Genomic DNA, 17,364 nt, shown 5'->3' with positions numbered 1-17,364 from the left:
AACAAATGGCATAGAACCGTCAGAATGAGGTATTTGATTCATCATCATGTTATTATACAAATGATATTTTGGAAAAATTTAAGTAACTACAACTATATAAAATTATAAATGTGACCAGGAAGACTACTACAAGCTTACATCCTTATACAAACACAACATACTACATTGGAGAATCTCTCCTTAAGAAGAAGCTTATATATGTGTGTGTTTTTGGCTTAAACTTCACGCTTAGGACGTTTACGGGTTCGTTGAAGGACAGGTTCTTTAATCACATCGTCCAGCGAGATTTCACCTTCAGCATTATCTCCCTCTTCTGCTGCTTTTATTGCTTGGTTCAACGCAATCTGCAGAAAAAAAAAGAAGAAGAATTATATATGCTGTTAGATTTACAGACCATTTCTTGTTTCGATTCAGCTCATGTACAGAAAGAGCTTCTTGCTTAGTTATGCATTAGTGGTTATTACACTTTTACTAAGCAAACACTTTAGCCGATTTATCACAGACACAGAGATCCAGTTATGTCGGAAAATGCAAGGATGTAATAATATATTTATTTTTATGAAAGCATATGGATCATATCTACATCATATCATTGCTTAAACATAAATTCAAGAACAGTAGAACCAGTTCGACCCAAAACTCAAGAACTGGCAAAGATCTTACATCCTCAAGGAAATCATCGTCAAGCTTATCAGCGATTCTGGCTGAAGTGAAGACGGTTGCAGCAATAAGAGTAGCTGGTATTGCGAACGCGAGCAAGTAGCTACTCGTACTCGGCCCTGCTCTTGCCACGTAGGAACAGTCTCTGTTTCTCCGGTTAAGGCATAATCCCCCCGCTCCTCCTAGTAAATTATTCCCCGGCGGCGGAAATAACGGCGATGCAAACGCCGGAAAGACCGTTTGTGTGGTGGTTTGCATAGGGATAGAGACCAAGAGTCTCGCCATCATGTGAGATTTGGAAAACAAACGATTGGCCAAAGCAAGCTACAAGGATAATCATTATGGGTCGGGTAAAATCAACCCGACCCGAACAGAATAATCTGATCCAATGGGCCGACTTTTACAACCCCATTTAAGTATAACTGGATGTTTTTTTTTGTTTACATAATGTAACTAAATATTTTTTACACAATTATATAATCTATAAAAATTATAATAAAATGGTGATAAAAATACATCACATAATACATATATTGCTATTACATAATTCCACTAATAGTAAAAGTAAAATGATTTATATAACTGTAAATGTAAATATCACGCGAATATTTGTTTTTATTTAACCGATATCATTTTTATTTATCCGATATCGAGTTGGCTAGTGGTAAAGGAAATGCTAGTAGCCTTTCATTGGTCGGGTTTGATACGCGTTGGAAATAATTATTTACAACATTTGGGTTTCCAGTAAAAAAAAAGAAACCACTTTTTCATTTTTTAGAAATTTACTTTTTTCTATAAATAATATAATATATATTTATTTTTTACGTATTATGTATTTTTTATTATGACATTACGCATAATAATTAAAATATATATGTTTAGTTTATTTTTAGTTTATGTGTGTGTTTTCCATAAACTAACATATATATTTGAAAATAATATTTGACATGTTTTGATAGGTTTTTGGTCATAAATGATAACTATATTTAAATTTCCAACCCGTTATATAAGTAGTCTTAATTTTTAATTTCCCAACCCGATATATAATATTCGTCATGCATTTTTAGCAAAAATATTTATATTATACTTATTAAAATGAGTAATTTGTTAGAATGAGTAATTGCATTTCTTGTATTTATATTATTATCAAATTGATTTTATTTTAACTTATTGACTTTAACATTTTATTATACGTAGGATTTTTATTTTATTTAAACTTTTTTTCTTTTTTTTAAAACATTGTTATCTTGTCTAAATGTTTTTTACATACAAAACTTGAAGAATATTCTTATGAAATTTTTCCTATTACAATATTCTCACAAGAAAAATCTTAGGTGTTTTTAATTTTTTTAATAATAATACTTAAATGTTGATGTTATTACCAAATCTAATATTTCAAATCCTTACTAAAGAAAAATAATTTAAGGTAAAATTCAATTGAACATATGTAATATTATACATAATTTAAAATAATTTTCTAATAGTATTTTAGTTATATATATATATATCTAAAACAATATCGTCAATTAAATAAATTAGTCAAATTGGTTATTTGAAAATTTTAATTAGGTACAAATTTAGAATTATCAAGTAAAATGGATCTTTTAAATATGTTCTCATTGTTAAGTTTTTATTCCCAAATACGGCATATCCTTTAATTTTTTTAAATATTGTTAATTGATTTCATTAACAATAAAATTTTGAAAAATGTAATAAACATTATTTAATCGAGGATAATACCCATGAATTTATGGAGAGAGGTTTTCTACTTTATATATTAAGGTTTATAGTATTAATGTGCATTAAGTGTAATATTTATCATGAATTTGTTGTGGAATAGATTTAGGAAAAAAACAATTTTAATTTAAGTTTATTAATTACTTCAGTGGCATTGTATTGTAATTAAGTTAAGTCTTAGGGTTATTTCTTATTTGTACTTCTATTTTAATAAAGTAGGTTTTAACTTATTAACTTTAACATTTTATTATATGTAGGATTTTTATTTTATTTGAACTTTTTTTTCTTTTTTTAGAACGTTGTTATCTTGTCTAAATGTTTTTCTTTATATACAAAACTTGAAAAATATTCTTTTGAAACTTTTCCTATTACATTTTCTCATAAGAAAAATCTTAGGTGTTTTTAATTTTTTTAATACTAATAATTAAATGTACATGTTATTACCAAATCTAATATTTCAAATCCTTACTAAAGAAAAGTAATTTAAGGTAAAATTCAATTGAACATATGTAATATCATACATAATTTAAAAATAATTTTTCAATAGCATTTTAGTTATATATATCTAAAACAATATCGTCAATTAAATAGATTAGTCAAATTGGTTATTTGAAAAATTTAATAAGGTACAAATTTAGAATTATCAGGTAAAATGAATCTTTTTAAATATGTTCTCATTATTAAGTTTTTATTCTCAAATACCGCATATTCTTTAATTTTTTTAAAATATTGTTAATTGATTTCATTAACAATAAAATTTTGAAAAATGTAATAAACATTATTTAATAGAGGATAATACCACAAGTTTATGAAAAGAGGTTTTCAACTTTACATATTAAGGTTTATAGTATTACTGTGCATTAAGTGTAATATTTAACATGAATTTGTTGTGGAATAGATTTAGAAAAAAAATTAATTTAGATTTAAGTTTATTAATTGTTTCAGTGGCATTGTATCTCTATTATTTAAAGAGAAGTACCCATTAAAAATACCCCTAAATTTTCTAACTTATTTACACTTCCATGCCTTTGAGAATTAAATTAAACTACCTATTTTAATGCTTGTCTTTTCCAGTTAAATTAATGAGTTTTCCTTAATCAAATTTAAACTTAATGTCATTAAATAAACCTACCTATTTTAATGCTTGTCTTTTCCAGTTAAATTAATGAGTTTTTCTTAATCAAATTTAAACTTAATGTCATTAAATGAACCTAAAAATACATCATATTTAACGTAGCTTTTTACGTACGAGTACGGCCCAATAATGAACTTGAATTTTATTTTTACGAAAACGTGAATCATTTGACTTATGTAATATTTAAAATATATTAACTACAATATAACAAATGCATATAACCTACCTATACTTTAGTTTGAAATGATCATGTTCAAGTTTTATATAGTCAACTAACATCATGCATTGATCGATGTACAATATTCAAACCACCTATAGTTTTCGTTTTCTTTATAGGATGTATCAACCAACCAATCATCCCATTGATTTTCTAAGCTTTATAAAAAAATAAATCAATAAATACAAACTCAAAATCCAATATCTTCTATTAATCAAAACATAATATCTTCAATGTCGTATCTTTAATGTACCTATTAAATATAAAAACTGTAACCATAATTACACTAAGTATAAGAATATATTTGATTTCAACCAATTGATCTATTACTTCGATAATTGATTTGCTTGCAGAAGAGGAAACAATAAATTTAAAACTTATAAGAATATAAAGATATAGAGATTCCAACCAATTGCATATATTTGCGTATGATTTCCGCATAATAAGCTTCAAATTGAACATTGAAAAAGATAGAGATATTTTTTTTAATCTTTTACCGACACAAACTTAAACAAAACGAAAAGTTAAATGTAATTTTTTTTGTTACACTTCCCGGAAAAAACGGTTACAACATGGTCTTTCATAATATGGTCTTTTAATATATTAATGTTATGGACATTTAATAATTATCTTGACGAAAAATAAAGACTATAAATAATTTATTATTAATAAAATTATGAAATTATTTACAATTTGACGACTAATTCATCGCCCTTTTTTAAATTATAAATTTTTCATAGAAGTTTAAAAATCATTTTATTTTCTTTAAACATGTATAACTAATTTATAATCTTTTATGCCATACTAAGTCATAATATGATATTTCTTCATATTTTACATTAATAACCATTGTTTTTATATATCGTCTACAATTCTCTAATTACGTCTATTTGTTCAATTTTTTTATATGATATCGAATATTCATTGTAAATAGATGGTTTAAGATGCCAAAAAAATTATTTACGTGGTGAATATAATACATCAAATATTACAAATACATTATTTAGTTAAATAAATAACCAAAAACCGAAAATTCAAATCTGCGCAGGGTTTAGTTGTAATTAAGTTGTAAGTCTTAGGGTTATTTCTTATTCATACTTCTATTTTAATAAAATAGACGATGTCACCGATTTAAGTATATTCTCCTTCTTGGTTTATTATATAGGAGATATGAAAGCATATATGGAGCATGTTTCATTGATTTGTTTAACTAGTAAACAACTAAACAAGAATCAAATCTGTCTACCTGATACGACTATTGATTCGAAGGTTTATTTAAGAGGTTTCTGCTGATTTAATTAACAAAATAATTAACACCAAAGTCAAGCAATATAGACTTTTAAAATTCTCTTTCGTGGGATAATAATTTCTTTCGTTTTCTAGATGGGTTATTTTATACGGTATATTTCATATTCCAAGACCACCATGTGCAGCTTCTTGTCTAAACGATAAAGTTAACAATATAAAGCAAATAATTCGACATCCAACGTTACATCCATGTATACGTTGAAAATAATGATAGAAAAACACAAATTGAGAATATAATTAAGCAAGTCCACATTGGATTCCACTCTCAGTTAAGCTTTTTCTTTTACATATTCTTCCTTACAGCTTTCTTTCAAACTCTATTTTACCGAGTTTTGTGGAAACCTACAACATGCATGCCATTGTAGACAAGATAATGCATGTATTGAGTATAGTTACACACTTACATGCGATTCATAAGACATAAAACAGACTATTCAGTGTTTGGTAGCTCAACCCACATCATTACACCGGTACCTGAAGGAACATCACTTGAACTATCCGATAAAAAAGGAGATTATAAACCTAGGTCCAACACTTCTTGACTACAAAAAACAAATAACAGTTCACAACTAGTTGTTTTCTGTATTTGTTTGTTTATCATCTCATATCTATGTTTACGAAAGGGTTAATTTGTTAAATGACTATATTGGGGAGAATATTAGTTTTATAGTAAGAAGGTATAGAGAGATAGGAAGAAAAATGAAGAGAGAGAGAGAGGGGGTTATATGGTTAGTTAGTAAAATATAGTTTTTTTGGATTATAGCTCAAATTTCCCTTTACGAAATAACATAATATAGTTATTTATAGTCAAAATGTTTTCATGAAAAAACATAGACGATCAATATAAACAGTATCGATATACTATTGACAGTGAGAAATTATGGTTAGAGCATAAACAAAAAGTGACAATATTTTTAGTCAGAACGTAAACGCTAAGATATGCGCCATTTTTGTCAAATGCGCGTTAACTCCGTGTGTACATTACATGTTTACAGTCAACGTCTATAGAACAAATCCATGTCCATTATCTTTACGTTGACTTCTTTATAAAGTTAAAACGCTGGGCCCAAACCTTCTTGTAGAATCAATGGTTCGGTTGACAGGTTGCATTCGAATGATCAATAACAAACTTATAGTGTAAATTATTATATACTTAGATATATATTGGTTAAATGTTCTGATATCGGAGTTATATATACTATTACTTTTAATATAAAGCTATATATTGTTTTGTATATCAAAATTCCCACTAACTTCAGTGTTGAGAATAAAATATGCACCGTTCAATTAATTAGTTGTATTTATAATGAAAACACGCGATAATGGTTAATAGTGTATGTTAGAAATACGAAGCTTCAATCGCATCGTATAGAATTGATAAGTACCTAAAGATACCAACGAACACGTTTCTTTCACCTGCTCGTTATGAAAAAACGTGAATAAAAATTGGAGAAATAACAAAAATGGGGGAGGATTTTCCAATATATTGAAAAGACTATTAAATATTGCAAAAGACAACGGGATATGTGAGCTTTAATTGTCGTTGAGGATACCTGCTGTGTGTGATGAGATCGTGACTGATACCGTGATAATGATACGTGAAGCCACCGGTGTGCCAAACGTCGTTATTCAGAGTTATGCATGATTTATGACTTTAAGTGAGGCTGCGGTGAGTTTTATTGTGGCGGGTCTGATGTGGTTGAAACTTCGTACTTTTCCAGCGAAGCTGCGACATGTCTTTGTCAGCCATGGTTGGAGTTTTCTTCTTTCTTAGTCGTGGAGAAGGTGTCTTGTTGGCTAGTTTTTGCTAGTTTTTGATTGTGCTTGTAGCGTTTTTTTTCCTAGTGTATTATTTGTTGTTTTAGATTTTAGTTTTTCTGTCTTCTTCGTATTATCTTTGTATTTCTGTCAAAAATTAAAATTGGTATAAAATTTAATATTTTACCAAAAAAAAAAAAAAGGTGGTGGAGTTAAACTCATAGCTAATCTAAGTCTTGAATAGTCCGTGTAATAGATCAAGAGATGTTCTTTCTACTAAGCGCTTATAATGCTGCAGTAATTTTTCATCAACGTTTAAAGAATGTATAATCCCATATAATCTTTTTTAACAGGTATTTCCATGTACTGAAATAGGTTCCTAGTTTGGAAGTGTTCATATACAAAATAGAAGAAGATCATCAGTGGGATTTTCTTGCATTGCACTATAACTACATAGACGATAGACGTGCACGACAATAACAATACAACATCTTGGGTCAACTACCCCATGTTATAATTTAATCGTTGACAAAAACTGGTGTTTTAAATAAGAACTCATGGCTTGTTCTGCGTCAATGACACGTTATTATATGCACACCCAACACGTTCGGTTGTTCACATAGCTAATCGTATAGTTTTTCTTAACCGGTAGTCTGTCTAATACCTGAAAATACGGAGTAGAGAAGATAAACGTACGCATTCACAAACAACTTGACTTATGAAATTTTTAGCAAATAAGAAAAACTTAGCTTATGAAATTACCAAATACAATAAAATGTATGATGAAAAATATGCATGGTAAATGTTGAAACAATTATATTCACAAACTACAGTGGTGGTATAGTGGTAGCTAGCTTGAGACAAGACATAAACTTATCATTTTTTTTTAAGTTATCACTTCTTAATATGATTTCCGCTAAAAGTTAAGTTGTTATTATCTTACCTTACTCTAGAAAATTTAGGATCCAATTAGTTATCGATATTGTTTATCTAGAAGACTATTGACTAGAAGACTAGTTTGGTTTCGACCAAATACCGTAGTTAAAAAACAATGGTGTTCATTTTCACTATTGTCTACACCTAATGAAATCTATATTTTCGCAAACTTTTGGTTAATGCAATTTATAATAATTGCTGTATTAGTTAGTGAAGTTAATATTCAGATAATTTGTTTCTCTAATTTTTTTCTCTCAGTTTTATGCTTTCCCTAATTTATTTTTGGCATTTTCTTCTTTAAAAAACGGGACAGCTAACTATTTCATAAATATACAATGAGACATTACATAGTCGACACGTGAGGGAGGGGAACCAAATAGCTGGCTGAAGATTTTTTAGGTTCATAAAAATCATAAATATAGTCAACACTAGTATTCACAGATCGACCGCAGGATCACACTTTAGAAAATCTGACGGTTTTGATTTGAGATAACGGGACCACCCGGTTACCGAGGTAGTCAATGGCTCTGTCTTTTTGTATTTTTATATACTTTGTTTAAACAAATCTCACCCTCATTTGTCGTATTCTATCGCTGTTCTAATAGAATTTTAATACTATGTTTTAGTCAAACCATTCTTGTTAGTATATCATTATAATGGTTCTTCGTTGTTTCCCATTATATGTAGATGATTAGGTTAATAAGAAAAGTTAACAAAGGGTTCACTTATTAAAATGTCAAATTGTCAAGTGAAGAAGGTTTCTAGAATGCTATGAAAAAATAGAGACAATTGGTATAATATACCAGGCGAAGATTCAAATTGACAGAATATCCATAGCTATGGATAACCCAAAAAGTAGTAATTTTTTGACACTGCACCGACGAAAATGCCCTCTTACTTTATCAAAAACATGTAACTGTAGATTTAGCGGGTAAACATTATGTTAACTGAACACTAAGATATATTTATCAATTTTTCACACAATCTCTGAATTTCTCAATCACCGCCAATTCTATTTTTTCATCTAATCCTCCGACGAACTCTTCTTAGTTCTTAATATCACATTTATCGGTTTGTTAATATAATAAATAAACTACTTAATTGTTATCTGTTAAGGATCATATCAGTTGGATAAATTATCGATTCTTTAAGAAATATATAACAATTGGACGACCAATGACCACTAAGAAAATATTTATCAATATTAAAAGAATCAATTACTTAATAATGAATATTTATTATTTGATATCAAATAATATATCAGCTAAATATTTATTTATCAGGTAACAATTTACATAACAACTAACATATCAGCTAATAATTCTCGTATCATCTAACAATCTATGTATCACAAAATGTATCGACTAACAAATCATATATCGGTTAACGAGACTATTAACAGCTAATCAGTTATCTATCAAATAGCCCCAAAAAACTAACACTCCATATATCGATTAAGAATCTATTAAAATATAAATAAGAGCAGGTAAGTAATAAAATACCTACTAACGTACATGTTATCTAAAGAAAAGAATGTAGATTTCAAGCTTTCTTCTTCCCGAGATCTTCTGATCCTTTTTTCCATGAATCCGCAACAGAGATAACAGATTCTTCGATGAGATGACGAACTCGTCAAGGTTAGCAAGTCACTCAACTACCTCGTAAAAATGCCACGACACATAATTATTATTGAGATTGGAAGATTATAAAAGTTGATTGTAATTCGAAATTGGCAACAGTGGAATTGGTGGTGAGATAATAAGATTAGCATTATGGGTGTCAATAGAATCAGAGTAAAAAAAATAGAGATTTGTGATTTAATTTAAGCTTGCATAAAGAGGAGATACGAGAGATAAAAATATTAGAACATACAGAAAAGAGAAGAGGTGCACAAAAAAAAAAATAGAGAAGAGAGAAGAGACAAAATTGAAATCTAGAGACACAAGGGTATTAGAGCATTCTCATTAGTAAACCCTGGCACGGAATCTTAGATTAACCTTTTCTTTTAATTTTATTTTTTTTCGTAATATATATATTTTTTTTAAAGAACCAATCGCGGGTCGTTACGTGTCACTGGGGCCCGCGAACAGTGTTGAACCCGTATCATACCAACGAGCTCATGAAAGACAATTTCATCAAAACATTGGGGCCCACAAATATCATAATAATATTTTTTTTAGATTCCGTGAGGATTTTAGATATGAACCCTTGATGGGCATGCTCTTATGGTCATAAAAAACAAGGGTATTTAGCAAGTTACGTAAGCCTTTGGATGTATCGACGGCAACTTTTCAAAAAAATATTCTAGATGGCTTTTTGTAAAAATAATTAAATAATTGCTGTTTAAAATGATTAAATAATTGCTGTTCAGACGGAAAAGTCTTACACTAAATTTTAATTGTTATGAAAACTCCTTAACGGGTCATCGAATTATATTAAGCAACCTATCGAATTATGTTAATCGTAAATATAGTTGACAAATACTAGTCATTAGACTTTTGCAACAATAAAGAAGATTCAAATTGGAACAAACATAAAATATAACTAAAACTTAAAAAGTCAAATATCTCAAATATTCTTTTTTTTTAAATCATCCTATGTCTAGTTGACAAACTCTTCACATTTGGGTTTGAGGTCCAAGTAGTTTTATTTCGCCATTATGTTTTAAGTTTATGTTGGTTGTACGGTATATAGGTTTAGCTTGTTGGGTTTTGGCCCGTTAATAATAATAAAAATAGATGGCAAAAAAAGAAAAAAAAAAAGACAAACTCTTCCCATGCCTCCACTGAAATCAAGCTGGCCATCTTTCTCCATTGTATGTAGATGAATGATTGACATTGTAATGAACTAATTATCAACTTATAATTTACAGAAATTTATTTCCATACCTTTGATTATTAAAGCTAAAGCTTTTATTTAGTTTAGATAAAAAAAATTCAAAAATACTTATGATACTTTTCTAAGTTTGTTATTTATTTTTGTTAAATAATTACGAAAACTGAGTATTATGAAGAAAAAATATCTTTAATTTGAAGAAACGAAAAAATTCTGATGCCAGGTGGGGTCCAGTAGCCTCGAACTTGAAGACCAAACTTTGATTGCTTTATACCGTGGAAAAAACTCAACTCAATCACAGCCGTTAGATCAAAACCTTCCCGCTTTGACTAAAAAATCTCAAAACCTGACCCGGTCACCTCCTTTCACCATATATCACTCCATCCTTCCTCTCTCTTCTCCACCCACCACCTCTCTCTCTCTCATCTTCAACGTTCTTCTCGTAGCAAAAAAAAAAAAACAGTGAGACCAACCAATCCATCATGGCCGTCGATCTAATGCGCTTTCCTAAGATGGACGATCAAAAGGCTATCCAAGAGGCTGCATCGCAAGGCTTACAGAGCATGGAGCATCTGATCCGCGTCCTCTCCACTAACCCCCCCGAGCGTAACAACAACGTTGACTGCTCCGAGATAACCGACTTCACCGTTTCCAAATTCAAAACGGTTATTTCTCTACTTAACCGTACTGGTCACGCCCGGTTCAGACGCGGACCGGTTGCGTCTCCTCAGAAACACCAGAGCCAAATCGCTAAACCCGAGGCGGCTCCGGTCGTTGTTTCTCAGCCGTCTAGACCAACGGCGAAGCTTCTTCCGGCGGTCGTGGCGGCTCCGTCGAGCCAGCCGAGCATAACTCTGGATTTCACTAAACCCACCGTCTTTGGATCCAGCTCCAAGAGCTCCGAGATGGACTTCGCCAAGGAGAACTTCAGCGTGTCGTTGAACTCTTCCTACATGTCGTCGGCGATAACCGGCGACGGCAGCGTCTCCAAGGGATCTTCGATCTTCCTCGCGTCGCAGCCTGTAAACTCCTCCGGTAAGCCACCGTTGGCAGGCCATCCTTACAGAAGAAGATGCGCAGAGCACGAGCACTCCGAGAATTTTTCCGGGAAGATCTCCGGCTCCGGCCACGGGAAGTGCCACTGTAAGAAAAGGTATTGTTACGTCACCCACCTGTCGCTTTAACAACTAACCCCAGTAAACACTTCAGTTATGTCCGAAAATTCAACGCTTAGTTGACTAATTAGCAATAATTCAATTAAGCAAATATATTCCCGGTTTAGTATACTTTCCCGGTTATCTCTATAATTGACTTTTAATCCCATGATGAACGCAGCTCCATTTAGCTACACATCGCACGTTAAAACTGCTGTTTGGTCTTGTTGAAATAAAACAATTTCGGTAATTAAGTATGTTTTTTTTCTTTCTTTTATTTATTACAGCAGAAAAAATAAAGTGAAGAGAACCATCAGGGTACCGGCGATAAGCTCTAAGATCGCCGATATTCCACCGGACGAGTATTCGTGGAGGAAGTACGGTCAAAAACCAATCAAGGGCTCACCACACCCACGGTAACTATCATTCACTCTTGTTTCATCCACCGTTGATGTTTGAATACACGATCTAACGGTGTTTATATGTTTTATTGTGCAGTGGTTACTACAAGTGCAGTACGTTTAAAGAGTGTCCGGCGAGGAAACACGTGGAACGAGCTTTGGATGATCCATCGATGCTTATCGTGACTTATGAATGGGAGCACGATCACAACCCGTCCGCGATGCAACAGAATGTTTCTTCTCCGGGAGTTAATGATTTTGTGTTTAATTCGGCTTGACTTTGACTTGTATTGTTTTTGATTTGTTGAGTAATAGAGGGATTGATTTGTAAATTTCTTGTACTAAAACATATTTTAATTAGAAAAATTAGTCTCTGGTGGAATGTATTTGATAATACTAATCTCCTGGTGCGTTATGAAATTAGATGATCATCAGATATGGGTACAAGGTAGTGGTTATGGAATTAATTGCGCACTAATTATATTTTCAGTAATTCATTTGTTTTGCTATTATTAATAGTTTAATAAGTACAAATATATAGTTGGTGGGTGTTGGATTGTTTCTTAAAGTAAAGTTGACGAGAGGCATGAATGATTAGAAAGTCAATGAGTTATTAATGAGTTAGGTGTATTTGGGTGTTGAACTCACGTAATTTGAGTTTTTTTGTTTAAAAATAAATATGAATTTAGTTTATGATCTTATATGGGTTCAAGACAAGTTGAGGGTCAACTATATTAATTTAGACGAAGTTTCCTTTGACATTATTTTTCCTTCCAGTAAATTTCATGTGTCACATTCGCATTTATACGTATTAATATGTATGTAAACATCCATCCATACGGCAAACAATTTGGCACGATGTATCAAAACCATAGCAGCTTCTCGCTATGTTAAAGGGTACGAAAAGCTCATACATTGTGAGTGGGACAAGTTTCAGTTTCTTGTCAGGAAGGAAAAATCAAAGACCATTAACACTTGCCCCACCAGCAAAATAGGATACACGATAACATGTATTACAAAACGACCACACCACCAAATCATGTGGTACAAAAATTTAAATCCTTATTTGAGGTTTCTCAAAGAGCTTGCGTAAGCCTTTGGGTTGCCACAAAGACACAAATGTTTTTTTTTTTTTTTGATATCTAGGTCATACAAGCTGTGACTCAACTAATTCCGGAAACTGGAAACAAAAACTGATTGCTTAATCATCTTCCAACACGAATGCAACCCAGAGAAAACTACATTATTACAGAACCACTGGACCAACACCATGTTGATAAAGACACAAATGTTTATCTTTTCCCGCAAAATAAATAGTAAGCCAAAGGCTTTCAACACCTTAATAAAATAAAAGTTAAATTCTAAGCCACAGCTTTTACAAGTTTTGAGAATTAGTTCTTGAAATTTGGCATGAGATTCATATATTAATATGGTATATTCATATATTAATAATATATGGTAGCTTGATAAAAAGTTGTTTTTTTTAATTGATCGTTTCATATATATCTACATACTTATTATCATATGTTTTAAGAAGTTTTTTTTAATGATTTTTAATAAAACTATACACTCGACGATTTATAAGAAAATTCATAAAGGTTGGATTACTTGTATGGTTTAATTATAAGGTTCAATATTCGACATGTTCCAATTCCATATATTGAACCAACTTGGTGACGACTGATGACGTTTGAGATTATATCCATCTTGATGTATATGATCAAGTTGCCTAATTAGATTGTAACTATACGTAACAGTCAACAAAGTGTAATGAAAACATATGTCTGTTACTATTGGGATTTTACATGGTATGACGAATACTCGCGTGGTCGTAAGTGTAATCTACAAAAATGCATTTTTTTGGAACATTAATTAAACATGTATATTATGCATTCAAGATATCATTATATGCAGAACATGTTCTATTCTCGGACAAACACTTTTCTTCGTTCTTTTAGCTGCCATACTTTGAAATTTACAACTGAAAACAGTAGAGGTCTGCTTTCTAGCCTGGCCCAATCAGACTGTTCTTTTGTATTGACATTTGTTTTGACGAAACGTAACTTCTACTTACGGGTTGAGTTATGCGTTTCGAATATGGGAACCTCTATACTATACAACATTTTACATTGTCTTTTTTTTTTAATGGGACTTTGTTCACCTATCATCCCTAAATAAACATTTAAATGAAGCGTCAGGTAATAGTAAAAACACACGTAACATATTTGGACTTGGATTCACACTACAAGAAAATATTGTAATTCTGACGCACATTCTGATGGAAAATGAGATCCTCGGAATATTCCGACGAATTTCCGAGAGAATTCCGAGAAAACCCAAAATTTGGGTTTCCTCGGAATTTCCTAGGAATATACCGATGAAATACCGAGGAAGTCATATTCCTCGGAAAACACCGACGAATATCCAAGGATATATTATAGCCGTTAGAGAGCCGTTGGGGATTTTAAAAATTCCGAGGAAATTCCGAGGAAAGAGCCGTTGCCGTCGGTATTCCGTCGGAATTTCTTCGGTACTGTCGGCAGCATTTCATCTATAAATACCCGCACCCCCCCCAATCTCTTCATTCACTCCATTTCTTCATCCTCTCACATACTATATTTACACACGAATTTGATTGAAAAAAACATGTATTCTTCAAATTATTATCGTTCTTGGATCGATCGACCTCATTTGGATCCGAACACGAGATTGCTTACGGAAGAATACCAACGAGGTATAAATGAATTCATGGGGTTAGTTCAACGACAACCGGAAGCAGAAACATGTATGTTAAGATGTCCTTGCTCTAATTGTAAAAATAGAAAGATTATTAAAGAGTGAGATGTTTGGACTCATCTATATTTGAATGGGTTTACACGAAGTTACAAAATTTGGTATCATCATGGAGAAACTGATTATGAATATGGTAGTACTAGCGAACTTCAGCCTGCGGTTAGGTTAGAAGAACCAATTAGAATGGATGTAGATTATGGTGTTTTTTTTTCAGCAAGAGTTCACCTGGAATCCCGATCACACGAACTTTATCCGTGACGCCTTCGTCCATAAAGTTATGGACAACTATGAGAAGCAGATCTACGAGTGGAAGCAGAAGTGACTTATCAACCATGTTTTTTTAATTTATTAAACAATTTTTTGAATTTATTAAACTATTTTTGGATTTATTAAACTTTTTTTTTTTATTAAAAGGTCCCGAAGTTAATCAACAGCACGGCCTGGGAGGAGTTGTGTGTGCATTGGGATAAGGAAGAGACGAAAGCTACCTCCGTGACCAACTCCGCCAACCGCAAGAGCGATCGTGGCGGGAAGGGCATGTACAAGCACAATTTGGGTGCCCGGACTATTGCCACTCTCGGGAATCGCTTGGTAAGTTCAATCTTTTTTTTTTAATTATTTAAGTATTTTTATTTTATTTTTATGCTTTTCTTCTAATTTCTAATGTTTGTTTAACTTTTGTTTTTTTCAAGGCGGATGAAAATGATGGCTAGCCGGTTGATGATTTCGTCCTAATGAAGACGACACATACCAACAAACACACCGGGGAGATTGATGATGGTGTTGTGAGGGATGTGCTCAGCCTGATCGAAACTCAGAAGGAAGACAAAGAGACCCATCTATCTCAGCTTCAAACCGACCTGGACGCCACTTCGACGGCTTCGACCAACTTGTCCCGGATTCGAATCAACGAAATCGTTGAATCGGTATGTTCTTTATAAAAAAGTTCAATTCATTTATTTCTTTATTTTCATTTTATCATCTTTTCTATTATTTAAATTTGTTTATTTTCTATTTCAGTCGGTTCCAAAGAAGAAGGGACGTTTGGTCGGTTTGGGTCGTCGAGCCCGGTCGGTTCCTCCTTCTGCACCACAGCCCTATGTTGATCCAGAAGTGCTTATGGACCAGTTGAAGGACAAAGATGACTGCATAGCTGCGTTGGAGCAAAAGATGGCGGATCAAGAAGCGGGATGGGAGGCAACGAGGAAGCAGAACGAGCAAATGATGGAGATGATGAAGAGGATGTACCCGAACGAGCAGTTCCCGTAGTTTCTTTCTTTTTTTTTTTCAAAAACTCTGTATGTTTTATTTTGGTATGTACAACTTTAAATATTATCTAATATGTTTTCTATTTCAATTTTAATTTTATATTTTTGAATTTCAATTAAAAAAAATAAAATTTTAATTTAAAAAAAAAAATTATTTTTGGGAATATTCCGAGGAAGTGTATCCCTCGGGATATTCCGACGACAACTTCCTCGGAATATTCCGAGGGCATATCTCCTCGAAATATCCCGACGGATACACTTCCTCGGAATATTCCGACGGTAAAGGTTTCTCGGAATATTCCGACGGCCGAAGTTCGTCGGAATATTCCGATACTCTTTTCTCTCGGAATGTTTCCGAGGACCGTTCTCAGAAACATCCGAGGAGATACCGACAAATAGTCATAGGAAATGTTTCTTCGGAATGTCCTCGGAATCTTTAATTCTCGGTATTCCATCGGAATTTTCCGACGAAATTCCGAGGAAATTTTACTTTCCGACGAGAAATTTTCGACAACCATTCTCGTCGGTATGTCCTCGGAATACCGTTATTCCGAGGACATACCGACGATATTTGTCATCGGAATACCGGTGTTTTCTTGTAGTGTCAACTTATATCTACTGTCCGCTCGTTAACCTAGCTAGATAATCACTTTGATTATTCTGCCAAACAAGAGGTGAAGAATATTCATCCTTGTTATACATGTCTCTGCACGGCAATATGTCACATAGTTGAAAGCCAAACCGAAGTCATACATAAAAGATGATTCAACTATATATCTTAGTCAATACCTAACAGATGGATTAAACTAAATATAATCTCGTGGAAAACAAAATACATAACTAATTTTTTTTTTTGTGCAACACATAACTAAATATAATCTCAATTCTAGTGGCTAGCTAGGCCAGTCAGTATATATATATATCAGAATAAACAAATTAGCTACAAATAAAGTTTTGTACGTACCAGGTACGTCAACTACATTACTACTGACTCACACACTAAAATCCCTGTTCGGGAACGCGCTAGGCGCTAGTCGAACGGTTGGGTTGGGCCTAGCGCCTAAAGAAAAAATTGAGGATTAATCGGAAATTATGCGGGGCGGAATTTTTAGATTATGCAATGATGGAGATGGAGTACTTGGGATCAGCAGAATTCTAAAAC

The 17,364-nt window shown here is 32.2% G+C and overlaps 2 protein-coding genes across 3 annotated transcripts; one reads left to right on the top strand and one right to left on the bottom strand.

The window, feature by feature from the left end:
• Nucleotides 1-13: 13 nt before the first annotated feature.
• Nucleotides 14-981, bottom strand: BNAC07G43330D. Its single transcript, XM_013849668.3, has 2 exons — nucleotides 664-981; nucleotides 14-344 (listed from the first exon to the last, which is right to left on the bottom strand). Exons 1-2 carry the CDS (start codon nucleotides 946-948, stop codon nucleotides 216-218), a joined length of 414 nt encoding a protein of 137 aa, XP_013705122.1. The 5' UTR covers nucleotides 949-981; the 3' UTR covers nucleotides 14-215.
• Nucleotides 982-10,950: 9,969 nt separating this feature from the next.
• LOC106411287 (probable WRKY transcription factor 11) lies at nucleotides 10,951-12,541 on the top strand. 2 transcript variants are annotated; one of them, XM_013852023.3, is made up of 3 exons: nucleotides 10,951-11,739; nucleotides 12,031-12,156; nucleotides 12,239-12,541. In XM_013852023.3, exons 1-3 carry the CDS (start codon nucleotides 11,069-11,071, stop codon nucleotides 12,417-12,419), a joined length of 978 nt encoding a protein of 325 aa, XP_013707477.2. In that variant the 5' UTR covers nucleotides 10,951-11,068; the 3' UTR covers nucleotides 12,420-12,541. The 2 variants fall into 2 exon arrangements, with proteins under 2 accessions (XP_013707477.2, XP_013707475.2); XM_013852021.3 differs by having other exon boundaries at nucleotides 10,962-11,739; nucleotides 12,028-12,156.
• The last annotated feature ends 4,823 nt before the right edge of the window (nucleotides 12,542-17,364 follow it).

The sequence above is a fragment of the Brassica napus genome, chromosome C7, assembly GCF_020379485.1.
Source record: "Brassica napus cultivar Da-Ae chromosome C7, Da-Ae, whole genome shotgun sequence".
Taxonomy (NCBI): domain Eukaryota; kingdom Viridiplantae; phylum Streptophyta; class Magnoliopsida; order Brassicales; family Brassicaceae; genus Brassica; species Brassica napus.
Note: the sequence above shows the minus strand (reverse complement) of the source record. Positions and strands in the feature narration are given on the sequence as shown.